This window comes from Papilio polytes, unplaced genomic scaffold, assembly GCF_000836215.1.
Source record: "Papilio polytes unplaced genomic scaffold, Ppol_1.0 DF824169.1, whole genome shotgun sequence".
NCBI lineage: Eukaryota > Metazoa > Arthropoda > Insecta > Lepidoptera > Papilionidae > Papilio > Papilio polytes.
The window spans coordinates 4,634,270-4,662,182 of NW_013525035.1; the positions used below are offsets into that span (position 1 = coordinate 4,634,270).

At 35.9% G+C, this 27,913-nt stretch overlaps 2 protein-coding genes across 2 annotated transcripts in view; both read right to left on the reverse strand.

Annotated features, from left to right (window-relative positions):
- Positions 1-24,951, reverse strand: part of LOC106111391 (calcium-dependent secretion activator) — a 29,701-nt gene extending 4,750 nt beyond the window's left edge. Inside the window, exons 1-24 of the mRNA XM_013293455.1 lie at positions 24,791-24,951; positions 24,318-24,493; positions 23,328-23,413; positions 20,553-20,710; positions 19,172-19,252; positions 18,371-18,540; positions 15,487-15,643; positions 14,916-15,037; positions 14,001-14,145; positions 13,320-13,426; positions 12,995-13,170; positions 12,885-12,905; positions 12,377-12,553; positions 11,855-11,991; positions 11,189-11,379; positions 9,857-9,998; positions 9,414-9,561; positions 8,862-8,974; positions 5,840-5,996; positions 4,272-4,413; positions 3,425-3,599; positions 2,497-2,631; positions 886-1,016; positions 32-140 (exon numbers count right to left, since the gene is read on the reverse strand). Of these exons, the coding sequence (XP_013148909.1) occupies positions 32-140; positions 886-1,016; positions 2,497-2,631; positions 3,425-3,599; positions 4,272-4,413; positions 5,840-5,996; positions 8,862-8,974; positions 9,414-9,561; positions 9,857-9,998; positions 11,189-11,379; positions 11,855-11,991; positions 12,377-12,553; positions 12,885-12,905; positions 12,995-13,170; positions 13,320-13,426; positions 14,001-14,145; positions 14,916-15,037; positions 15,487-15,643; positions 18,371-18,540; positions 19,172-19,252; positions 20,553-20,710; positions 23,328-23,413; positions 24,318-24,493; positions 24,791-24,853 (3,219 nt within the window). The 5' untranslated portion in view covers positions 24,854-24,951. The remainder of the gene's footprint in view (positions 1-31; positions 141-885; positions 1,017-2,496; positions 2,632-3,424; positions 3,600-4,271; positions 4,414-5,839; positions 5,997-8,861; positions 8,975-9,413; positions 9,562-9,856; positions 9,999-11,188; positions 11,380-11,854; positions 11,992-12,376; positions 12,554-12,884; positions 12,906-12,994; positions 13,171-13,319; positions 13,427-14,000; positions 14,146-14,915; positions 15,038-15,486; positions 15,644-18,370; positions 18,541-19,171; positions 19,253-20,552; positions 20,711-23,327; positions 23,414-24,317; positions 24,494-24,790) is intronic.
- A 385-nt stretch (positions 24,952-25,336) lies between these two features.
- LOC106111288 (translation initiation factor IF-2-like) lies at positions 25,337-27,381 on the reverse strand (the record flags this gene model as incomplete). Its single annotated transcript, XM_013293315.1, has 3 exons — positions 25,337-25,481; positions 26,109-26,202; positions 27,255-27,381. Coding segments are annotated over 3 exons (366 nt in total), but the record flags the coding sequence as incomplete, so codon positions are not given.
- Between the last annotated feature and the right edge of the window lie 532 nt (positions 27,382-27,913).

The window sequence follows — 27,913 nt, forward strand, 5'->3', positions numbered from 1 at the left end:
CCACCTTGTGACATAAAGAAAGGTAATTTACCTTCGACCTGATTTGGTCCATCGAGTTCCTCATGAAGTTGACGTAGCCCTGGCCGATGTCCTTGCCGGATCCCGACACATTCGCTATGGTCAGGATGGAGCCGATCAAACTGAAATAAACAGTGATTTTTTTTTAAATAAATGTATTCCCAATAGTAAGAGAGGGCGTACACCTTCGACTAAACTATCGCACGACTGTTTAGTCTCTTTTTGATTAAAGAGCTTATATGGAGGTTACACTACTCGATTATTAGTTTTACAACTAAACAGTAGAACGGGAAACAATTAACAATCGCACAAGTTATGCGATAGTTTTGTCAAAAGTGTACGGCTTCTCTAATGAAAGTATTTTAATATAAACATAATGTTAATAAAGTATAAAATAAACTAAAAAAATAATATTGAATGTAAGACGATGATGATGGGGAAATTAAGAAATGTTTGCTGGTAACACTAAAACTTATAGATGCCTTATCAAGATAGGTATGTTATGGCAGTTTTTTGACATATATATATCTACTAGCTGTTCCCGTGCGACTTCATCCGCATAAAAATATTAAAAAATCACATTTGTCAAATTATCAATAGCAAATATCAAAATGACATGACATGATGACAACCTTGCTTCCTTAATGTTGGCAACAAATTATGGTCTCTTTCCCACATTAGGGTTTTTATCCAAAATATTCACCCCTACGTTTAATGGCGTGAAAACATAGCCTAAAGCGTGACGTAAGTGTAGGGCTTTTTATTAAAGAAAGAATTATTCAAAAATATGGTGTAATTGCTGACATTAGGCAACAAAGAAGTGTGTGTACAGATAGAGGCGGGGAGAGGCGAGGAGACGCGAGCTACCTGCCCTCGTCGAAGCGGGCGATCTTGGCGAGCGTGGCCTCCAGCACGGCCGACAGGCGCGTCGTCATCCCCGTGGACATCGCCAGCAGGCAGGCCTCGATCTGGGCATCCATTTTTGCGTGATACTGGTACTAGAAGGAATCGTTATTATGTACTAAACATGAACATGATGGCGGTAAGCAGTGAACCATTCACCGTGCTAGAGGGTTCTACACCCTGTTAGGGGTTGAACAATATATATTTTTATATAAAAAAAGCTAATTTAATTGCTACTTTTAATGTAATTAATACAATACAAATTTTAAATTCAACAAAATTGATTATAGAATTTGAAAATTTAAAACAGATTTTGTAACTACACTTTATTTTTTTTTTTGATTTTTTATAAAGATTACTTTAATAAATATACCTTTATGGTTTTTAACCAATTGTCTGATTAATTACAACGTATAAATTCCCTCATACTTACAGCGAGTGAAGGATCCATGGCCTTGTAAAATAATAATAAAAGAACGAAAGACATGCAGGAAATTAAAACAAAAAATTAAAAATAATCAACAAAACATTGGAAATAAATTATAATAAAATCAATATATTAACTACAAAATAGTGGAAATTAAAAAAAATCTACAAAGAATTCAGAGAAAGTTGGTCAACATTCTTGTCACCTAAAATACTGAACAAGAGAATATTATTAATTATTTATACAACGAAATATTCTAAACAGATAGGTTTCACATTATTCACAATCCTAATGACACATAATATCAACTTATACCTCCCAAGTTAGGTTGGCGATGTCTGGAAAAAACTCAACATAACATCGATTGATAAAAATGACTTTTCATTCCTAAAAAGAACCTTTTAACAACATTTTTAGCTTAAATAAACTTATAAAAAAACTTCACGTTTATTATTTTATACTAGCTGTGCCCCGCGACTCAGTTCGCGTGAAATTAAGGCGCTGTATTCGTGACAATTTGCGTTTTTTGAGGGGAAGAAGTAGGCGCGCAAACAATGTTAGATCGCGTGAGTCGAGTATCGTCATTCTACGTCAGCCGTGTCCGAACTCCGCGAAGCGCCATTCAGACTCCGATTTAAATTTTTTACATTAAGTTTATTTATATCCGTTCATCCGGACTATCCTCTACATATAGCAAATTTCATCAAAATCCGTTTAGGCTACAAACTCTAATAAAGATCCATCTTAACATTTATAATATAAGTATCTTTATTTCTTATCTAATTTTACTAATATTATAAATGCGAATGTTTAGATGGATGTTTGTTAGAGTTTGTAGCCTAAACTGCTGAACGGATTTCGGTGAAATTAGAAAGAATACATAGGCTACTCACTTTTGTTTTTTAATTCTACGCGGACGGAGTCGCGGGCGAAAGCTAGTATATAACATATTTAACATGATTCATATTAGTATGTTAACAATAGTTTTTTTTACTAATAATGTAATTTTCCAAAAAAAAAATCATTTTTAATCGACGATCTCTAAATACTCGCCGACCCCACGTGAGTGGGACAAGAAGGGGGGTATGGTGATGAATGAACAACCTTACGGCTCAGAAGTGAAGCCCCATTGTGAAGTGATTACTCACGACATCGACGCCCTCGACCGCGCAGAGCTTCAGCGCCTGGTTCTTGGCGTCGAGCGCCACGTTTACCATCGCACACGTCTCCGCGGGCAGGATGTAGTCCGTCGACATGAAGGTCACGCTCTTCTTCAGCCACGACTGTATACATCCATTATATCATCAACTAACAAACAAGAATAAATCGACCGTCCATGTAAAATAAAAAAATTATAAGCAACTCAAGACAGGCCACACCTTTGAGTAAACTATCTGTTGTGCGATAGTTTCACAGTCAACTGTATAGTTGCACAACTATTTTTTTTTATAACATAAGGTGGCAAACGAGCAAGCGGCCACCTGAAATCGCCAGAATGGCGAAGCATTCGCTGCCCATAGACATCCGCAAATGCAGATGCGTTGCTTACCCTTATCCGACAGAGGAGGAGATGCACATAAAGAGGATATTTCCCCTTCCCATGCATCTCCTCCACCGTCAAATCCACTTCCTCTTCCCAACTTCTCATAAGAAAACGATGGTAAAGAGAAGGGGACTTAAATTAGGCCTCCAGCACCACACTCATCAGACGAAACACGGAATTGCTTCCACTTCACGTCTGTTTTCCGTGTGGTCGTGGTATTACTGGGGGCGTGCCCTGCAGTGCTAAGATGTTAAAGCGGACACTACCACTGTAGTTGTTCTGGAGATTCCTTCTAACAACCATTCATCTATACTTTCACATTTATATTAGTAAGAAGTAAAATGGGGTAAATACGGTCTATACCGACCAAGGAGACAGCAATAAGGCCGCCCTTGCGAAATTATTGTCTTAGCTTTTAAGTATATGTTAACTTTTGTGCAAAAAAATTAATAAAACTTAAGAAGAAGGTTGATAAAAATGGACATAAATGGTTTAAGATTTTAATAAATCACAGATTTTCAAAGTTTACATACTTGGAAGGAAGCTTCCGTCTTCTGGATGCAGGTCTCCATCATGTCGGACGCCATCAGCTTCAGGCGCTGCTCCAGGTGCGAGCGGAAGTCGGGCTCCGGCCAGTGCAGGTCCCTGATGAAGCTCTGCAGCGCGTCCAGCTTCCAGAACAGCTCCTCGCTCGTTGAACATCCGTTACTGAAAAGGCAGAAATCCTTAAGTAGAAGAAATGCTTGACTCTTGAAGGGGTATGTACTATACTTTATAGTGGTAGAGTCCGTTTTAACATCTTCGCATTCTAAGGTCGCCAACAGAAATACCACGACCACACAGAAAACAGGCAAGTGAAAGCAATTCAGCATTTCATCAAATGTGTGCCGGCTTAGTTTTAGGAGTATTCCCAACCGTCGCCCCGCTCTGTCCCCACGTGAGATTAAAGTTTCATCCGTCCCACCTTTTAGTCCAACTATCATCCGTAAGGTGACACATGGAATTGTTATGAAATAAATTAAGTTACAACCGTCCCCTCGTCGCAAAAGGTGGAAGAGATTTTTTTTTTAATCTCATCTGTCCCCACGCGGGCACAGTGCGGGGAGACGGTTGGGAATAATCTTAATTTTAGTCCCTTTTCCTTTTCATTCTATTCTCATAAGGAAAAATTAGAAGGGATAGTGGATTTGACGATGGAGCAGACGTCATCTATCAATTAAGGGTAAGCAACGCATCAATTGCGGTAGTCCATGGCCTGCGGTCGCTTCGCCATTTTAGCGGATTCAGGTGGCCGCTTGCTCGTTTATCACCATATGGTATAAAAATTCTACAGAACAGATAGATAATATGAATAATTCATTAAAGAAAGTTGTTACTAACCCTTTGATTTCCCATCTCTCCTTTTCGAATCCTTTGTGCAGAGATTGCGCGATCGATGATTCCATCAGGTCCACGTAGCGCACCACCAAGGGGGCGAAGGTGTCGCGTAGGTGCTCGTGGAATCTACCTCCTTTGAGGTTATCTGTAAAGATACATCTAGAATAAAAGGATAGCTACGACTAGCTGATAGTTTCATCACCATCATCAGCTCACTATACGTCCCCTAAGGGACTCGGAGCCTACACTAAGTAAGGGGTGACTAGGCCATAGTCAATAGTGGCTCACTTCGGGTTGACTTCACACATATCTTTGTATTTCTCAACCGATATTTGCATCCCGACGTTTTCCTTCACCGTTAGAACGTCGGGGAAATTATGTACATATGGAATTCGAAAACCTCATTGTTACATTGGATTCGAATCCAAGACCTGACGATTACAAGTCAAGTTCCACCTTTGAGCCATCGACGCTCTTAGTTTCATTATATCAGACAAACTAAAAAGATTTCGATTCGTTCTGTCTCGGTGGGTTTACACCAGGGGTCGGCTTTAAGCCCGTATCTGTTCCTCCTGGTAATGGATGCTTTGACATTAAACATACAGGAGGAGGCACCCTGGTGTATGCTTTATGCCGATGACATCGTGCTTGTCGGGGAGGATGAATGCGAGGTACAGAGCAGGTTGGAAGAATGGCGGGTTAAATTGGAGGGAGCTGGTCTTAAAATCAGCAGGACCAAAACTGAACATTTGTTTTGCGATTTTGGCGGTCCGACCAGCTTCTCTCCAATCGCCTTAAATGGTGTGCCTCTACCAACCTGCTCCGATTTTAAGTACCTCGGTTCTCTAGTCCAGTCCGACGGTGGCGTTGACCGAGACGTAAAAAGCCGAATTAATGCAGGTTGGATGAAATGGCGACAGGTTACTGGTGTGACTTGTGATCCAAGAATGCCTCTTAGGCTTAAGGGACAGATCTACAAGTCCATCATAAGACCTGTCGTGTTGTATGGATCTGAATGCTGGGCCACCAAAGTTGCGGATGAAAGGAGATTGCATGTGGCTGAGATGCGTATGTTAAGATGGATGTGTGGTGTGACAAGATTGGATAAAGTTAAGAATGTGTACATTAGAGGAAGTTTGAAAGTAGCGCCAGTGGTGGAGAAATTGAGAAGCAAAAGGTTAGCGTGGTATGGACATATTATGCGACGAAATGATGGGGACATAAACCAGAAAGTGTTGAGATTGAATGTGGATGGCTACAAAGGAAGAGGAAGACCGAAGAAAGTATGGATGGATTGTGTGAAGGAAGATATGCTTAAGAAAGGAGTGGATTCAGATATGACGGCTGATAGAGATGTATGGAAGAGCAGCACATACTGTGCCGACCCTCCATAAGGGATAAGGGCAAGTGGATGATGAGACAAACTAAAAAGATTTAGGTACCAATCGTTGAAAAAACGGTGACAACCTTATTTCAAGTCTACACACTTTTCGTCTGTTTCACAAAGTATACCGTATTTATTTTGGACCTAGAGGTATACCTCTAGTTCACATCATTCTTTCTCCACTTACCATCAATTCTCAAATAATCATTCAATATCTGGAAGAGAGGGAAGGAGTCCCAGGTGTCTGGAGGTTGTTCTGAGAGCACGCGGTCCATGTCCACTCCGAACAGCGCCCAGAAGATCTCCGCATGTTCTACCAGCAGCTCCGAGAACCACGCGAATGCCTGGTAGAAGATATAAAGAAGTAAAGAAGGGTACAATATGTATTATATAGAAATAGTTCTAAATTTAATACTAGTATTGCTCGCGACTTTGTCTACGTGAAATTTAAGATAGTTACTCAGCGATAAAATAGCTTTCTAATGATGAAAGAATTTTTAAAATTGGTATAACTAGTAGTTTTTGAGTTATTTCAAAACATACAATAATCCAAAAATACAAATCTTGCTTTTTTAAATTATTAGTAGTTATAGAAAGTTATGGGAGATAGTTTTGGTCTTTTATGTCATAAATTGCTTTTAATTTTTGTCAGGTTTCCTCGTATATGCTGTAACATTTATTTAACTTTTAAACCATTTTAAAAATTACTAGTTTACGTAGACTTTTGGACTTGGTAGATGGCGCTATCTACGTTTACTTGATGTCAAAGTTAATTTGTAATTCGAACATTTTTTTACATTACCTGTTTCGAAGTACAAAATGTTTATGTGCTTGTCGTAAATAATTTATTTGGCATAATCTTGCAAACTCATAAACATTTTCATGAAACATGCTTTCCATAAAAACAATAGATATATCGTACCTAAATAGCCTAAACATTCTTTCTACAAGAACTAATAATGCAGATTAACTATTTATGGTATGAGATGGAAGTTATCGGAAATGGATGGTAGGAAAACTATTCTTTACAAAAAAGACACAAAGTGATCTAAATAATAAACAACAAAAAACTAGTTTTCATAGTAAAATCATTTTGACGGCTGATTGCGGGAAATTATCTAAATCGATCGACTTTTCTAATATCGAAGCAATCGTTACTTTGACAGCTGTCAAAATGTCAGCTTACAGTGTACGGAGTTAAAGCATATTGTTTGTATTTGTAAAGCAGTCTAAATAAGCGATAAGGTAAATAGTAGTGTATGTGAAAATGTAGAGTTTAAATGGAATATAAAAGTGTTGTCTGTCGTGGGGGGATTTGGAAAGAGTTATGGCAACACTTTTCATTGCAAACGATAAGACTAATCCCTGCCAATTCTGCCAACTGTTGGAAAGAAATCGAATAAATTTTGAGCCCAGAATGAAAAGATTACGATCATTTACCCGACACTCGCAATAATAACTATCAAAATTTAAACTATGCAATAATTTTACCCAATAATTGAACATCGACCAGTCATTTTTTAGTTGAAACTTTTGACATCATAAAACAATCACACTCGCTTTTGCCAATTTACATTTAATTTCGCAATAACGTAATGATTTACCCAAATTTGTCTCCAGCTTTTTTATAATTAAATAAATGATACTCGCAAATTCAAAGCGAGATTCGGAACTAGTAAGACTATTTTTTTATTGAATGAAAAGTCCAGGATATGATTTTTTGTAAACTGTTGGTCTGGAAATAGCATGCGTAATGAAAAAATCGAGTTTATGTTTACGCTCATTCACACCCTGTAAGTGTCGAGTAAGTGTTAAGAGAGTGTGAATGTATACTGTCATGTTACAAATAAACAACTATCTAGTATCTAAATGATATCTGGTCATGCATAGCTTTCAATTTTGAATTCTAACCCTAGAACCGCAATGACCCTTGTATTGTATACTGTTATCCCTTTCATTCTATTCGAAAAAAGTGAGATAGCAATAACAAGTTTCAATGCAGTCGATACCCACGATGTCGAAGCGAGTGTCGCTACTCCCCAACAAACAAAGGGTGATCCAAAAACTGCGTGATAAAATGAAGACCGAGTGATTTAAAAAATTTGACAAGTGATTCTTATTCAGCCATGAATCAAAATTCTGAGTAGTAGTTACATTTTGCTGACCGCTAGAGTCCGCTTTTGTGTTATAAACCTGTGGAGAAATAAAAGGTAAGATAGAAGGACGGAAAAAATCATAGATTACTTGGCGTACTATCGAAATCGACAAGTGAATAGGACAATTATTTAAAAAAAAACAATCTTGATAAATACTAGTCCATTATCTCTATACTCGTAAGTATCAAGTATGGTATGTCCTAGTACAAAAAAATCATATAAAGTATTAAAAAATGTTCAGTTGCTACATTTTTTTAAAAGATTCACTTGACGATTAAGCGACACAAAGTTTTAACTAAAATTTGAATTGAAAAACTCAATTTCTAAAAATCTATTGATGAAGAGCCTAATATTGTAAAGTTTTTTGGATTTTCTTTAAATGTATTAGATATCTTTAGGCTCAATTCAATGATTTTGATAGACGAGTAGAAAGTTAGATTTTTTTGCATTTAGTAACCAAAAGTTTAGCCAATTTTTTAAGAAATTAATGAGCCGTAAACATTGCAGACCAAAAAAGTTTAGAAGTAGTTGTTGAAACAAGAAATATAATTATTAATTAAGAATTCTGTGCGGTTCATATTTTTTAAAAATATTTAACGAAGAGAAAAAGTCACTAATTTTTTTTTCTATTCAGTTTTTTACGTCTGAGAAACATTCATCATTTAATTATTTGTTTCGTTTTATTAGAAAAAAAAAAATATATATTTACAGCTCATTTTTTCACAAAACAAAAAAAAACTGCCTGATCATTCTCCACACTAATAGCGAGACAGGAGAGTAGGGTGCTAGTCCAGTAAACACAGACAAATTGCAAGACAAAACTTTTTACAATACCAAATTCACAACTAAATTCAGAAATAAATTGACACATTTTTGAAAAAAAAAAAATTTTTTTTTGTAATGTAAAAAATTTTGCTTTTATAGATACCACGACATATATGAACACAGATAATTTGATATTTCGAATTGTAAGTGATTTCCTAACTTGATTTTTCATTTTTTTTATAACTTACAGCTCGAAAATTATGTTATCTATGTTTTATGTGAGAATACCTCTGCGTAATGTTCTTCGTTTTGCTGCAGAAGATCAACGCATAACTCTGCCAGATGGATCAGATCTTCTAACTTCTTAGCTGGTGTCACCATTGTTTCTCCTCTTAGATCCTCTGTAAACAAGTAAAGGATGATTTTAAATCAATACTAATTTTATGAAGTGGAAAGATAATAATTTTGTAAGTCAAAAACTACTAAGCCGATTTCAAAAATTCTTTTACCATTAAAAAGCTACGTTATCACTGAGTAAAATAGGCTATTTTTCACGCGGGCGAAGTCACGAAGCAAGTTTACTGTTCTGCACTGGTCCAGTCTTTCCCAGTTCTTGCCCAATTCTTTCGATTTTGGCTGCATTTATTCAATAACTTAGCAAAAGACTATATGAAATGTGATCTAATTGTTGTCATTCAATGATTTAAAAAAATATATCAAGTTTTAAAAATCGTTAATCATCATTTGTCCAAATCGCTCTACTAGTTCTTCGTCAGTCCTAATTTTTCCAGTAAGCAATTTAGTTAAAAAAGTATCCTAGAAACGGCAAACGTTACTTACCTTCAATATTAGCTTTCTGGCTAAGCTGCGTGTAGTTAAGCAGCGCTGCATTCTCCAGACTCGTCTGGATCATTGTCCGCACTTCCTCGGGCGCGACCGGCGTCACCACATCCTTCATCAGAACTCGCTCCAGTAACGATAGAGTCGCCTGGAATTTTTTTTTTCAACACCTTTTAATCTTGTTTTTTACACATATAAAACAATGGAATGTCTGTATGACATATCGATTTTTTTAATTTCACGATATTAAAATGGTCACCGGAATGCTATCTTTAGAACAGGTGGACCAAGTTTGGCGAGAATTTGACTGAAACATAGCTGGTAGAAGTTAACAGGAATGTTATAGAGTACCAAATTCCGCGACAGCACATATATAAATAAATCTATTTTTCAGATTAATGTTATTTTAGAAATTCAAGTATATTCATTTTTTTTATATCTACCTTGAGTGCTCCCTCCGGTCTTCCGAACGGGAACGCGTATCTAAAGTTGGTGATCTGATGCTGCAGGAGGGTCTTCAGCCTGTCCTTGATCTCCGCGAACTTCTCTTTCTCCTGCACGGTGATGCTGCCCACGCCGTCGGGCCTGCCAGGCAACGTGGCCGTACTGTGAACCACTTGTTATGTGGGGCTTACTCTAGTAGGGCACAAGCGGGATAGGGTCGGACAAGGTCTTGGCGGCACAATATATTACAAATATCATTTAAACCATCCATCTTTTATTATCAGTCTTGTAAACAATTAAATGTACTAATTTACAAAGTTGGTCCTTTGAGCAGTTAAAAGTTGCCTCTTATTAATATAAGAGTGAATTGTACAGCCAATCCCATAGATCCGTAAACAGAAATAGTTAGTATGAAGAACAGGTTACAAGTTAGTTTGCTAAGCACACAAATACACATAAGGAGATAGTCACATAAATAGATTTAAAGTCTAAAAAAGTGAGGTAGTTTAGTAAATCCAGGTACACATTTAGTGCGGCATTCAAGGGACGTGGTTATTTGATGCTGTGTTATAATTCTAATCGTCATCTGTATATTATACAATTAACATAGCTACATTTCTTTGACGGCTCAGTAAGTTCAGTTTTTAGTTGGTGCATTTAGTAAACCGAACGGCAAATGAAATAAGTTTGAAGTCTTATTTTCTTCATTATTGGACTTAGTTTAAAAATTATTGGATTATATTTTATGTAAGAATTTAAAAATGTAACACAGCTTCAAATGTAAAGTAATAAATTAAAACAGTCATACACATTTACTAGTGTTTCGTTTAAGTAAAGAAATTACAAGGTTATCGTTCTATATAGACATAAAGAGACACGTAGATAAATCCAAATAGAATAGGATGATTCATACAGAAAACCCACAAGCAAGTGTTACATAAAATACGAAAATGCACAAAAAATTTCTCGTTTATCATTGTTTTAAAATTTCATACAACATAGTTTTTTGGATAACATAATTGAGTTTCATTCAACAATTTCCACATCTATAGTCGAATTAAATTGAAATTAGTTGTCTAAATAACTTTGCCTTTATAACATTGTAAACTGACTTATTAAAAAACATACAGACAAATTGAGTACTTCCCTTTTTTGGGAAGTCGGTGAAAAATAATAAAAAGACGTTTAATCATCAAATCAAAATACTTCAAAATAACATTGTCTATGATATGTAAATATAATTTCTCATTTCAATTGAATTCGAGAACACATTTTTTTCACCAAACTTAAATTTAAGAGTAGACACAGTTTTAGAGCAAAAAAACACTCACCTGTTGCCATGCACGTGGCTGGCGCAGAACGCGAAGGAGTAATGCATGAGGGTAGGGTCCACAGTCTGCTGGCCACTCTCCGCCACGTCCAGGAGGTCCGAGAGGTAGCAGAGATGGCGGTAGCAGCCGCGGACTCCGTATCTAGCGCAGTACTCGTCTAGCACGAACACTTGGCCAGGGGAGAACCAACCCTGGAACGAATTAACGAAATATACTTAAGACAAAAATTTAAAGATCGGTACACATATAGAAAAAATATGATATTGCAGTTTTACATTAATTATAATTTACACATATTTGTTGATTGAAATCAAGGTATTTAAGGAATATAGAAAAGGCATAGTGTTATAATAGTTTCATCCGTCCCACCTTTTAGTCAGACTATCACCAATAAGGCGATGGAACCGTTTAGAAATAAGAATAAGTTCCAACCGTTCCTTCGTCGCAAAAGGTGCGACGGATGAAACTTTTTATTCTCATCTGTCTCCACGTAGGGACAGCGAGGTGACGGTTAGGAATAATCCCGAATTACTTCAAAAACCGAGTGTACTTCTTGTCAGCAACGCTACTGCAGTTACTCTGGATATGTTGGAGTTCCAATTGCTTGTTTACCCACTTTTTATAAATAAAATATCATTTATTGCCTGTGTAAATATGGAATCTTACCAAAGAGCAGTAAGGGTCTTGAAACCGATATTTAAGTGTCAACGACTGTAGGACACAGAAGAGCTGGTGGTGATCGAATTGGCAGGGATCCGCTTGGATGTAATCCTCCATTCCATGCTTGCGAGCCTTATCAGCATCTGGAAATAATTAAATGGAACTGTGGACTTTAAAATAAGTGATGCTATAGTCTTCGATTCAAAAAGTCTAAGGGCCTGTCCCACAATTCTTGTTAATAATTATATAACAATCGAACGTATAAAATATGTGATGGAAATATTGGATTTTGGTATTCTATTTCACAGTGACGTCACTTTTAGGCTATCTGACTTTCTATCAGCCAGTGGGAGAGGCCCTTAGTTTCTTAATTGAATGAAATTTTAATTGTGAGGTTGACGAAGTATTATATCTGGAAGAAATTCAAATCATGATTCCAAGAGATAGTAACTATACAAAGTATTAAGGTGTATTCTTTGATATTTTGGACATTTTGTGCTTATGTTTGGTCTACTGTCTTGTACTTACCTCCCATGATCTTGATATGTGTATCCGAGGTGGTAGGAGGTGTTGGCTTGTGGCTCTGTCCAGTAGCGCGGTACAGTGCCATCACCCACAAGTGACATTCATTCTCGTCGCTCACTCCCATCAAGACCGACTCGCCGTCACGGACCGCGTTCATGAAGTATTTCGCTCCTTCCAATTCTAGATCAGAAGTTAAAAGGAAAAACGCTTAAAATATACAAGTTCAGTATCTAAATTTCAAGTATAAGATTAAATAAAATAAATAGGATTTTTGTTGCCACAAAAAAATACATATGAAATCTTATAAACAACCTAAGAGTTAGTATAAAATGTGGCAAAAGGTGGCAAATTCAATTAATGCAGGCGCAAGCCGTTTCTGTGCTAGTTTTTAGCTGGCTCCTTTACACATAAATATTGACACATAGTTAAGATTAAAATTTAAATTTTTAAAAGGTAATAATTTTAAGAGATTTTAATATTTTTAAAGAACAGAAACAAACAGAAATCTTACCTTGACCAACCATCAGTTGAGCTAAAAATGAAACAAAAAATTATTATTGATAAAATTAGTAAATAAGCAAAGATATCTAATTTACAAAACAAATTAGACAATTATCTTACCACTGGCAAGTTCAATATAATCTACAGTGAACCCATCAAGTTGCATCATTTCCGCTGGCTCAGACTTCTTGTCCTTGTAGGAGCACAGCGCGAAGGTGTACTGGCTTACTTGAACCAACACCATGTAGCGACGCTTCCATTTGCGCCATACATTCTTACCAATTACATGGAGATATCTAGAAGAAAAGAATATGAATTCAAAAGTAAACTATAAGACGTAAAACCAGCAAAGACCTTGTATATGCCGTCTCCTTCACATTCTATAGTGAGCGAGTGTGATAGCTTAACTAAAGAAGTAAGTTACATGCTAAAAAGAGATACTTGCCCGCAATGTTTCATATTCAAAGGCTTGTCCATTCTGCACGCAATTTTGATCCTTAAATCTTGGTCAGGTAAGTTCTTTGGCACTGTCATACGATGCCATTCAGGGGCCTAAACAAGTGTAAATAATTATTCTAAAATAGCTTTCGCCCGCGACTCCGTCCGCGTGGAATTAAAAAAAACAAAAGTGAGTAGCCTATGTGTTCTTACAGACTGTCTTTTATGTCTATGCCAAATTTCATCGAGTTCTGTTGAGCCGTTTAGACTACAATCTCTAATAAACATCCATCCATTCATCCATCTAAACTTTCGCATTTATAATATTAGTAAGATATAATATTAGAAACAAGTGCAAAGTCAACAAGAGTCTCGGTGGTTCAGGGGTTTAAACACTTGACTTATAATCTACAGATCTTGGGTTCGAATCCCGCCGTACCAAGGTGGCATTCGAATTTCATATGTACATAATTTACCCGACGTTCTTACGGTGAAGGAAAACATCGTGATGGACTTATCGGAGAAGAAATTCAAAAGTTATGTGTGAAGTAAACCCGCAGTGCAGGTCGACTATGGCCTAGTTACCTAACTTAGGCGAGGTTATGAGCCCCTTGGTGGGGACCTATAGTGAGATGCTAAGGAAATGCAAAGTATAATTAGACAGATGAGAAATAAAATTTTAGGTTACCTTGCTTGAAAGAGGTGTAGGTCTCAGAACAACTTTGCCTAACTCCTTGTCCTCGAGAGCTAGAACTCCTGGGTTTTCTGTGTACAGCTTCACTTTCACAGCTGGCAGAGGCTGTGTCGTGCTAAAGTCACCTTGAGTATCCCACCTGTTTTTTTTAAACATGTTTAACAAGATTGTCCGAATTTCATTGTTGATGATGATTGAATATATTTTCTATATACAATAAGTGCGCACAAAAATATAAAAAGATATGTGTGAAGTCAACCCGCAGTACAGGTTGACTATGACCTAGTCACTAACTTAGGGTAGGCTCCGAGCCCCTCGCTGGGGACGTATAGTGAGCTAGTGATGATGATGATGAAGTGCGCACACCTTTCTTTAAACTATAGCACAACTGTTTAGACTCTCTTTAATTCCTTTTTTTTATAACATAAGGTGGCAAACGAGCAAGCGGCCACCTGAATCCGCCAAAGTGGCTAAGCGACCGCTGCCCATAGACATCCGCGATTGCAGATGCGTTACCTACCCTTATCCGACAGAGGAGGAGATGCACATAAAGAGGACATTTCCCCTTCCTATGCATCTCCTCTACCGTCAAATCCACTTTCCGTTCCCATCCTCTCCTTATAAGAAAAGGGTGGTACAGAGAAAAGGACTTAAATTAGGCCTCCGGCACTACATTCATTAGACGAAACACGGAATCTTCTGGAGTCTTCTGTGTGGTCGTGGTATTACTGGGGGCGTGCCGGCCCTGCAGTGCTAAGATGTTAAAGCGGGCACTACCACTTTCATAGGCTTCTAAGCACACTACTTGATTTTTAGTTGTGCAACTAAACAGTTAGGCTGAAACAAATAACAATCGCACAACTGTTGTGCGATAGTTTACTCAAAAGTGTGCGTAAATATAATTCTTACATAGGTTTCGAGGCCTCAGCTTGGTCCGTCTGCAGTTTGTCACCTCCTTCCACCTCCATAGTGCAGTAGACGATCCTGTTCGGCGCCAGAGACTTCAGACCTTTCACTTCCATAACTACCACCTAGAATTGATCCTATGACAACTAGTTGTTACACCAAATCTTCCCCGAAAACACACACCAATTCCGTACGATCACCTTTCAGACAGACATTAAAGTAATTTTTGTTTACAAGGTCGCAAACGAGCAATCGGCCACTTGAATCTGCCAAAATGGCGAAGCAACTGCCCATAGACATTAACTGATGCGTTGCCTACGCTTAATCAACGGAGGAGACGCACATAAAGAGAATATTTCCTCTTCTTATGGTTCTCCTTCACCGTCAAATCCACTTTGCCTTTCCATCATATTTTTTTTTAACATTATATCTACAAAAAAGTTTAGTTATATCAAAAAAATAGTCCTCCAGCAATCAAAATCAGAGATATGTAAAACCAGCTGTATACTTGTAATACAGGAAGTGGCAATTTAAAATTTGTAAAACAGCGACACAACATCGATCCCTATATTACCTCGATTTGGAATGTTAGAACCACATCCATTTTAGTGAGTTGTGTGTCGACGTCACCACCGTCGCCCTCACCAGTCAGCTTGTTCGCTAGAGAGCCTTGCGATCTGAAACATAGCTGCTTACTCAACCTTGGACTTGGATCTGGTCCAGCATTCGATCTGTCTCAACCCAAACCCATCAAGATTATAAAAGTATTTAATTTAATATTGAAACAAATATCAAATGTTAACCAAGTGTTGGATGTTTAAAACGATATAGGGGTTTGAGGACAAACATTAAAACAAGCCCATGGTAGATGCATGGTGGCATACAAAATGGATCCATCACCGATACCAAGAATGATTAAGCATTGCAAGGGGAAACGTTACATAGTTTTTTAATACTGAACAAGCATATACTAATTCTTAATGTATGATACTAGAAGCAAAGCTCTAAACAAGCGCAAAGCATCGTCTTAAATGTATTGTTTCTTTTTTATGTACATAACTTAATAACTTGATGAGAAAGAATGAACTAAACGTAGGAAGAGAACGAGACAAGCTGTGTTAATAAGCTATTGGGTTATGATTTGTATATATTTGTATTTTTAGATCTACAAACTAAGGGTTCTTGCTATAGCTTTTCGTCTTTTAGCAAACAGCCGGGTTATATTTTCTCTACTTGTTAAATGTTTCTATTTAAAGCTAGTTTTCTGGCTGTGTTGTGAAAGCATATCCTTAGTTGTCATCTATACTGATATTTTAAAGAGAATAGATTTATTATTTTGACCGACTTCCCAAAATAAGGAGGTACTCCATTCGTCTGTATATATTTTTTAGATAGAAATAGCTCAAAAACTATTCGGCCGATTTCATAAATTATTTCATCAATAATTAGAGACGTTATCGTTGTATAACATAGGCTATATTTGTGAATTTTAGCTGGACGAAGTTGCGAGCAACAGCTAGTGTTTGAATATACCCAATTAGATACAATTCATCATCATAAACTTGCCTTTATCCCTTACGGAGGGTCGGCACAGTATGTGCTGCTTTCATACATCTCTATCAGCCATCATATCTGAATCCACTCCTTTCTTAAGCATATCCCCTTTCACACAATCCATCCATACTTTCATCGGTCTTCCTCTACCTTTGTAGCCATCCACATTCATTCTTAACACTTTCTGGTTTATGTCCCCATCGTCTCGTCGCATAAAATGTCCTTTGAGATAATGAGATACAATTAGCTACTTAAATTAGTTACGTCCTGATTTTTTTTACCATTGGATTTAACAAAAGTATTGACAATGATTATTTTAACAATAATTTTGTAATTGGTAACTGGATTTTTATTAATTTTCTTATGTCAATCAAATGTCAATTTAGATTGAAGACAAGATTTAGAGGGGCCGCTATACTTTGACTAAATTGTTGTATTGTCAATTGTTTCACAGCCAACTGTTTAGTTGCACAATGAAATATCGAGTAACCATATAAACTTATAGGAAACCGCGCAAACAGCGCGATAACTCAAAAGTCGCTATAACTCGAATTATTTTGCAGTTTTTGTACGATGACAACTGAAGGATATTAATAAAAAAAGGGTTTACTGGTTTACTGGTTTGGTGTAAAAGGGTCCCGCTACACAAACACGTGCGGAAAATAATCATTTATGTATTTATTACTTGTACTTCCTTTTATTACCGTCCGGATATGTGCCAGGGACAGAAAACCAAAATAGAAATAAACAAGTAGAAAGGATAGAGTTAAGTTTCCTAGATATTGAATCCTATCAAGTATTTTAGTCAAATAAATTAACTTAACTAGTGGATTGAAGTTATAGCTATATTAAAAAAAAATCAGTGTAACTTGTATAGTTTGATATATTGTTTAAATATTTAAGAGCCTGTCCCAACATTTGCTGATAGCTCCGATAGCTTAAAACGTCACTGTCAGAGGTAATAAAATCCGATATATTCAGCACATATTTTACATGTTTGAGACAGGACCTTAATCTTTTCATTGTATCATACAAGATGATTTTTTTCAGTGTTTTCTTAGTTTTATAATTAATAATTTAAATTTGTATGTTACACATTAGTTATGTAATGATTTTTCATTTGAATTATTATTTATATAATTTTGTTAAGTGTTTTATAATTATCTAACTTAGTGTAAAATATAATTTATATATATTTAAAAATAAACTTAATTGAACACATTTACATTGACAAAGCAATCCAACCATCAACATCTGCAACATTGACCATAGATGATAGATGGCGTTATATTACGAAAGGCGATCAAAAATTTAATGGACAGTACACAACACCAATATTTTATTCATACAATTCGATAATTACCAATTAAAATAAAGCTTTAGAAAGAAATTAATAAAATTCTAAAGACGAATTCCAATCAAAAATAACGTACTAGAAACTTTTGTAATCGAATTATATCAATAGAAACAATAATCCATTAGTCTTGGGCTTAATCGGACATCTGAAAGTGCGCACCGTACTAGTACCATTGGAAAAACGTACTAGTACACACTTTTAGTACCTTTAGTACTTCAGAATTGTGAACAATAAAATTAATAGAATATAACGAGTGTTATAGATTACTTCACATCAAATTTAAAGCAGTGTCAAACATATGTTATTAGGGAAAATAAATTTAAGTTATAAGTGATTTTATTCATTTTTTAATTCTGATTACCGAAGGATCTGGCAAATATACAACCAAATCAAACAACGAATAGGCGAACACCGATATCTAGTAGTGTACTTAAAGGGCCAAATGTTCGATTAATAGAAGCCGTTCAGTAACGTTACTTTTAGTACATTGTTTGTGTACTACCCAAGACTATAATTCATATTTTTTATAACATTTTTTGATACGAACCTGTGATTGTACCGCTTTATTCTATGCAGCCCGTATTTAGAGTCAGCACCGCCTTTTGAGACGGGCAGAGACTCTAAATTGGCCATCAGAAGATTGATCGAGGACTTCAATTCTTCTATATAGAGAGATTCCATTTCTTTCAGCACGAATTTCGGCATCAACTTGCGATTCTGATAAAAAAATTTGTATCTTTGCTTTATTTTTTTTCATAAAATGAACGACAAAAGACTATACGGCTATCTTTATCGAAATTGCTTAGATAGAAGAATAACAGAAGAAGAGTGGAAGAACAGAAAAAGAATATAAGAGCATATCCCTTCTATGTCTCCCTCTTTTGTCAAATACACTCGACTTTCACATTATTTTCTTATGAGAAAAGGGTGGGAACAGAAAGAGTATGCCACCGGTATCAACACTAATAAAACAAAACACAGAATGGTTGCAATTTTGACAAATTCATCTTCTATCTTCAACTTAACTCACTCTGGACACCTTACATTGTCATCCAGATCATTCATTCCTTCCTTTTTCATCTTTCCATTCATTTAATACATCTATCTCTTTCTAGGCAACAATGTTGTAGTTTTCAACATTTTGTTAAGTAAAAGTTAACAATTAAATGCATAATGCATTTATATAACAGTCTTTTGTTTCTTACGCAATAGACTATTTTGAAAAAAACATTTTTTTTATTTGTCCCTTAACCTATGTTTAATTTACTACCCCGTTTCAATTTATGGTATTTAAAACGAAAAAAAATCATGCAGTTAAGTTAATGTCATGTTAATAATGTCGCCTTACCTTCTCCATTTCGTTGACTTTTTGCATTCTACCATCAAGTTCTCTTCTGATAGCTGCAGCTTGTTCGTCCGCTGAATCCAACTGTTTAAAAATATTTTATTTAAATTAATAAATTAAGGCACAAATCATACATTGATGTTTTTAACTAACTAGTTTTCGCCTGCAACTCCATCCAAGTGGAATTGTAAAACACAAAGTAGCCTCTCTGTTCTTCCAGACTATCCTCTACATCTATACCAAAATTCATCGAGATCCGTTCAGCCGTTTAGGCTACAAACTCTAACAAACATCCATCTATCAAAACTATCGCATTTATAACATTAGTATGATTACAATTGGAAAAAGCTAGCGTATTCAAGCGCTAACTCTAAAAGAATTAATCCGTTATTTGAACTTATCCTATATAATGCAGATTAAAAAAAGATTTTTTTTTAATAATATAAGGTGACAAACGAGCAAGCGGCCACCTGAATCCGCCAAAATGGCGTAGCGACCACTGCCCATAGACATCCGCGATTGCAGATGCGTTGCCTACCCTTATCCGACAGAGGAGACACATATAAAGAGGATATTGCCCGTTCCTATGCATCTCCTCCACCGTCAAAACCATTTCCCCATCCCATCCTCTCCTTACAAGAAAAGAGTGGTAAAGAGAAAGGGACTAAAATTAGGCCTCCGGCACTACACTCATCAGACGAAACACGGAATCTTCTGGAGTCTTTTGTGTGGTCGTGGTATTACTGGGGGCGAGCCCTGCAGTGCTAAGATGTTAAAGCAGGCACTGCCACTGTAATTGCAGTTTATGTCGTAGTAAGTAGTGTATATTTAAAACATTGTTGTCAAATGAGTGTTTAGAATATATTTTATTCTATGCTTAATATAACAAAGAGTAAACACACACTTCTTTGTTGCCTAAGATGTCAGCAATCACAGAAAATTTTTGAATAATCCATTTTTTAATAAAAAGCCCTACACTTTACGCTTTAGTCTATGTAACGATATTAAACTTCGGGGGTAAATAAATTGGAAAAAATGTGGGAAAGTGACCATAAATTACAAACTGCCAACATTAAGGACGCAACATTATGGTAACAGTAATTTTGACATTTGTAATTTGATAAATGTAAACGATAAAATAAAGTTTTTATAATTTCATGCGGATGAAGCAGCACGGGAACAGTTATATCATGTAAATATTATAAATGCGAAAGTTACGATGGATGTTTGTTAGAGTTGTAGCCTAAACGGCTGAACGGATTTCGATAAAATTTGGTATAGATGTAGAGGCTAGTCTGGAAGAACACATAGGGTACTCAGTTTTGCTTTTTTTTCGGACGGAGTCGCGGGCGAAAGCTAGTTTGTATATAACAGTGTTACTTACCAGTAAAGCATTAAAGAGTAGTTGATGTTCAAACTTCTTAACTCCTAATATTTGCTGGAACATATCGTATAGCTGTTCCTTGCTGAGAATACACTCCGCGTTCAGACTTTGTTGCTGTGCTCTCGATGGTCGTTTAGACTCGTCATCTCCTGGTATACCTTGAAAAGTAAATACTCATTGTTAAAAAAAATTAATATAGCTTTTGCCTGCGACTCCGTCTTTGTGAAATTTAGAACAAAAATAAATATAGCCTATGTTACTCACAGATAAATTACCTTTCTAACGGTGAAAGAATTTTTAAAATCGGCTCAGTAGTTTTTGAGTTATTTCTTTATATCCAAAAATACAAATTTTTCTGTATATAATGTTAGTGAAAAAGATATCCCGATTGAAGAATAATGAAGGAATTAAATGCAAAATTCGTAGTAAAATACTGTTTTTATAACTAGAATGTAAGAATAAATAAATAAATAATAATAATTTAAATTTGTTAATACTGATTTCTTATAAATTATTGTTTTTCCATATACTTACATAATCTTTTCATGAAATGTATCACAATAGCACAATTTTAATACTCAAAGTAAGTACTTTTAAATTGTGCACAAATGACATATTAACTAAATTTTAAAATAGAATATGAATTAAAAATTATCATCGTTAACCTCAAAACTTACTTTAGTACTTACCAAATACCTAAAACATAAAAGCACTAACACATCTCAATCATTAAAACTTTCTGATAAAACAGTATTTAAAATATTGAAAATTAACATAAAACGAACTAACAGAGAACATGTTCAATTTCAGCTACAAGCAACAAATAACATAAAATTTTAATTATCGTAATATGAATAACTAATATTGCTATCTTATTTATGTCAAAGTAAATGAAAGAGATGGCAGTAAACAAGGACGTTAGTTATAAGTGTGGTAGACATAGAAAGAGATGGAAGGATAGAAAGGTGACGTGTTCAAGAAGGGAGTGACTGAGATGGATAGAGTGTGAATAACGAAAACGTAGGGGGAGATGATTAAAATGAAACAGAACTAAAGAAGGATGAGGAAAATATTGGTAGGGGTGAGTCTAGAAAGAGATAGATTGAAGAGACAAATGGTGCATCGATATGTGGGATAAGGTAGGGGGAGATGATTACAATAAAACAGAACTAAAGAAGGATCAGGGAAACATTGGTAGGGTTAAGTCTAGAAAGAGATAGATTGAAGAGACAAATGGTGCATCGATATGTGGGATAAGGTAGGGGGAGATGATTACAATGGAACAGAACTAAAGATGGATGAGGGAAACATTGGTAGGAGTAAGTCTAGAAAGAGATAGATTGAAGAGACAAATGGTGCACCGATATGTGGGATAAGGTAGGGGGAGATGATTACAATAAAACAGAACTAAAGAAGGATCAGGGAAACATTGGTAGGGTTAAGTCTAGAAAGAGATAGATTGAGGAGAGGAATGGTGCATCGATATGTGGGATAAGGTAGGGGGAGATAATTGCAATGGAACAGAACTAAAGATGGATGAGAGAAACATTGGTAGGGGTAGGTCTAGAAAGAGATACATTAAGGAGACGAATGGTGCATCGATATGTGGGATAAGGTAGGGGGAGATGAGAGATAATAATACAGATGTTACGATAATCAAGATTCAGTAAGAAACAAGCGAACAAACAAGCGAACAATAAGACACAAGCATAGCATTAGGAAAATGAACTGTCCGATGATACCTGTTATTCCTGTTCGAGTGTGAGAGAGACATGTCGTGAGAGAGAGGGACAGAAACACAGAGTAAGACAGATGCAGACTACACACTTCGGTACAATGTCAGTGTTTAGTGTTGAGTTTTCTTGCAACAAATAATTTAATACTTTTATTTTCATATTGAAATGTAGAGATTGTTATTAAAAGTGAATTTCATAGTTCTTTGACATTGTTGCGAAAAATCTCTTTTTGTAAAATCATTGATGTATTCTAATTATTTTTTTTATGTTAGTAGATTTTTTTTAATTTACTCATAATACCTTTAACTATCCCAACTAAGCTCTTGGCTTGTGCTAGGATATGGTTTACAATAGTCGAATGGCGGGATTAGAACCTTCGATCTCAAGATCGGTACTCCGTACCGCAAACCATTTGGCTATTGACGCTTCTTGTTTGTTTTTTTGTGTTCTTGTTTCGTTATATTAGATATTTCAACTGTCTTGTAAGGTTAGATATCCCATGTAATGGAATTGAGGTAAAACTAACAACTATTGGGCACACTGATCAATTTTTCTCAAACATTGAAATGCAGATAAGCTAAAGTGATGCGTACACACATAGCACATGCCCATTCATTGGCACACCTAGGAGATAAAGAGCACGCCTTTGACTAAACTATCGCATGACTGTTTAGTCGCACTTTGATTCATGACCTTAGGTTACTACTCTTAGTCCCATCAAATTGTATCTGATAATAATCCAACGTGTAAAACATGTGAAAGAAATATCGAGTATTGTTTTAAGCTATCTGAGACTCTATCAGCCAGTGGTGGGACTAGTCTAAAATTATGAAACTAAACAGTTAAATTGACTGCGAAATCGACAGTCAATTGTGCGATTTTTTGGTCAAATTGTGTGCTCTAAAGTCACGAAGACAAAATTAAATCACAAAATATTGAAATAATGAATTAAAAAACTTGATAATTCAATAAATAACAGCTAGAAATTTTATCCTCGTGACTGTATCTCTTTTGATATTAAAGTAAGGTTTTTTCTTACCAGTTCCCTTCATGATACAATCCAGTTTAGCAAGCCATGTCGTTACTACAGTCTCTTTGCTTAATCCATCTATTTCTGGTAAAGACCTGTGGAAGAAATTAGAATTTGAAGTAAAATTAGAGCAACTATCAGATAAAGAAGAAAGTATTAAGATTGAATGTTGATGACTACAAAAGAAGACTGGATAAAGTATGTATTTTTTTTATTATAAGGTGGCAAACGAGCCAGCGGTCACTTCTACCGAAATGCCGAAGCGATAGCCCATATTCGCAATAGCGGATGCGTTGCCTACTCTTAATTGACGGAGGACGCACATAAAGAGGATATTTCCCCTTCCAAAGCGTCTCCAGCGTCAAATACACGTTTCCTTTTCATCCTTTTCTTATAAGAAAAGTGGGAAAAATTGAGCCTTCCTATGGATTGTGTGAAAAATATACTTAAGGGAATTCAGATATGACGGCTGATAGAGTATGGAAGCAGCACTGTGCTGACCCCTTAGGGACAAGGGCAAGTTGATGATGAGGTAACGAGTCATATATAGATTGAACACATATAAACAATATGAAAAAAAAAATAAAAAACCTTATACCATTACCTGGATCCGAGTCATCTAAAAATATCTTTATCGGACAGAAAATAACAAACATACTAATATTATGAATGCGAAAGTTTAGATGTTTGTTAGAGATTGTAGCCTAAACTGCTGAACGGATCTCGATGAATGTCATAGATGTTGTTAGCCTGAAAGAATAGGCTACTTTTTTTATTCCACGGGCAAAACCTAGTCTATATCTATACTAATATTATAAAGAGGAAAGATTTGTATTTTTGATTTCTCGTATGTATTGAAATAACTCAAAAACTAATGGGCCGATTTCAAAAAATGTTTCACCATTAAAAAGCTACGTTATCAGCGAGTAACATAGGCAATGTACAATTTTACGCGGACGAAGTCGCGAGCAACAGCTGGTACAATAAACAAAATCTGACCTGACTCGTTTTTCAATGTTATTTCTGAATACTTCGCGGAAGTCGTGATGTGAGCAGGCACCAGACTTCACCATCTGCTCCACTCGTTCTGATTTGAGGAACACATCGTAGTAGGATTGTACCGCGTTCTGGAATGCCTCGTCTGCTAAGATTTGAGTTTCACCTTTGAGGAACGCCTGTAAAAAAATATGAAGAAGATTGCAATAAATTGGATATTATTAAAGAAGTTTCTAGAAATAAAAGTGCACAGACTAATTCCAATGATGTAAGTTGATATATTAATGAAGAATTTAAAAGAACCTGAAACAAATATCAAGTAAATACAAGAATTAAAATTAGTGAAGTGAAGAAGAAGTGAAGTGAAAAATGAGATGAGATTTACACAGTTCGTCTTATTTCTAATACCACGCGGACGTAGTCGCGGGCAAGAGCTAGTTTAAGATAAAGAAAAAATGCTGTATTTAATAACAAACCTGGAATCGAGCTTGGATAGTCTCGAGCTGATGTGGTGTAAGTTTTGTATGTCTCCTTGTCATGTCTGTTGGTTGCTTCGCGTTGAAAGGATGAGCTATACATCTTGATACGAACACGTACAGCTGCAGGCGACGCTTCTTATCCTCTTCCAACTTCTCGATTTTCTCCTTTAAACGAAAGAAACTTCATTATATTCTATTTAATCTTCTTTTGTTATCTACACGTTATGTTTCGTTTATTACAATACTAGTTTTCGCCCGCGACTCCGTTCGCATGGAATTTAAAAAAAAGTGAGTAGCCCATGAGTTCTTCGGACTATCCTCTACATCTGTACCAAATTTCATCAAAATCCGTTCAGTCGGTTAGGCTACAAACTCTAACAAACATCCATCCATCTAAACTTTTGCATTTATAACATTAGTATGAAGTATGACTAGCTCAGATTGGTACAGCGGGATTCGAACCCAAGACCTGTAGATTAAAGTCAAGCGCTTCAACCACTGAGCTCGACGCTCTATGACTTCCTACCTATAAATACCTGATATTTAAGGGTTAGCAACAATGTTAAGAAAAGAAGATACCTGTGGATCTTGATCTTTATCCGAATGGCTGGTACCAGATGGACTTGGAGAAGGTGCTGGTGCTTCCCCGGAGCTGGCGCTGCCCGTTGACGTCCTGCGCAAGTACGATCTAAAAGATCGACAGCGTTTAAATTGATGTCATATGAAATGTTCACACAAACAGATACTTAACCCTTTTATTAGATATTCTTGGTTTGATGTTCTGTTTCTTGTACATCCGTGTGTGTAAACTTATGGTCATGTTGTGATACTAAAGATTAAAGGCCTGTCCCACCACTGGCTGATAGAGGCTCAGATAGTAAAATGACGTCAATGTCAGAGGTAACAGAATCCGATATTTCCATCACAGGTCACACACTGGATTGTTATCAGACAGTTTATGAATTTGGTAGGGCTGACGCTAAATTAGACATTTACTTCTACTTCTATCAGTTTATTCATCATCATCATCCTCCTCATTATCCTACTCCCGTAAGGTCGGGTTTGATCCTCCAAACAACTCTATCATACGTCATCTCAGTCATCACTCCCTTCTTGATCATGTCACCTTTCACGCAATCCATCTCTTTATAAGTAACTTCTATAAGTTTACTATTAAATATAACATCGTCTCTTTCATTTCTTCATCTACTTGTTTAATATTTGTTTCTATAAAAAATCTATGCATAATCTACTTTTATCTACGATGTTTCGTGAGACGAAATGGTCGTGGATTTTATTTGGATTATTTACTTACGCATGTGGTGGAGGCGCAAGCGCTGCTTGCTCCCGCTGTCTGGTCGCTGGATGAAGAGGAGCAGCCAATGGTGCGGTGGTTAAAGGACTGGCACCTGAGATCATCAGTATTAAATAATATTGCTCACTAGCTTTCGTTAACGACTCTGTTCGCGCGAGATTAGAAAAAAACGGTGTAGCTTATGTGTTCTTCCAGATTATCCTAGACATGTATGCCAAATTTCATCGAAATCCGTTCAGCAGTTTAGGTTACATACTCTAACAAACATCCAATCTAAACTTTCACATTTATAACATTAGTAAGATAATATGCGGTGTAATTTACAAGGCATTTACGTAGGGTTAGCGGGGAGGCACAGCTTTGACTATTCTACACAACTGTTGTGTGACTGTTTGTTTCGCAGCCAATACAACTGTTTAGTTGCACAACTAAAAACCGACTAGTGTGCACCTCCATATAAGCTCATAGGAATTAATGCGAGACTAAAGAGTTGTGCGATAGTTTAGTCAAGGTTGCGCCGTACTCTTACGAGGATACCAGAGAAGCAACAATGGGAATATTACACCGTCATGTTGGTCAATAAACACTATGAGTGAGAAGTTTTACATGCTTTTATATTCAATTACATATCGCATAAACTCAACGTCACAAATTATAAATGCAAAAGTTTAGAGTCGTTTTTTTGCTATTTTATTAGACTAAAACCTCTAATAAAGTGAACATAAATAAGGTATCAAATTTAAACTCAATTGAATTTATCTAAATTTAAAACTTTAAATTACTTTCGTCATAAACTATCTCAAAGCTTTATGAATGAATATTTTCAAATCTCTCTTCATTTAGCTCCCGACGGCCTCAGTAGGTCAACGACGTTTCTTTAATTTCATGAAACCGTAAGCACTTTTTAATGAAATGTTTATATTAAAAGTATTATTTTTAGATCATTCTTATGTCAGTATTTTTTACTATAAACATATTAAACATCTCATTAACTATTATCAAATATTTTTTAATTCTAACCTAAAATTACTACGTAACACATTAGGCGTTAACAAATTATCTAAAGATTACCATTCTCTGTAAGATAGGGGTTATCTATGATATTATACCTATACAAATATAATAGACATGAATAAAATTATTTACCTGGTAATCCAGCAGTAGACCCTCGTGGTAGCTCCGGTTTTCCACGCACTGAAGGGCGTCCGCCCACCAGAGATCCTGGCGGCACTAATGAGAAATAAATAAAGATGATGAGTAGATCCTTTTCGTTTTATTAACAGCAGGATTTATCTAGGGCATGCAGAGAATGAGATGTGTATGGATGGATTGTAAAAGAGGGTATATGCTAAAAAAGCGAATTAAGTTGACAGTTAATGTGTTAGGTAGACTAAATAGTGTGCCGTGATTTAGGGAAAAGGAAAGGATTTTAGACTATGTTATGGTCGTGTTTTGAATAAATCTTTTTAGTTCTTTCATGTAATCTATACGATTATAATGAAGTGTAAACACACACTTATTTGTTGCCTAAGATGTCAGCAATTCCAGCATATTTTTTAAATAATTCTTTTTTTTTTAATAAAAAGCCTTACACTTACGTCACGCTTTAGGCTATATATCTTCACCCTGTCAAACTTAGAGGGTAAATAAATTGGACAAAAACCTTAATGTGGGAAAGAGACCATAAATTGCTCCCAACATCAAGGAAGCAAGGTTGTCATCATGTCATGTCATTTTGACATTTGATAATTCGACAAATGTAAACAATACAACAAAGTTTTTATAATTTCATGCGGATGAAGCCG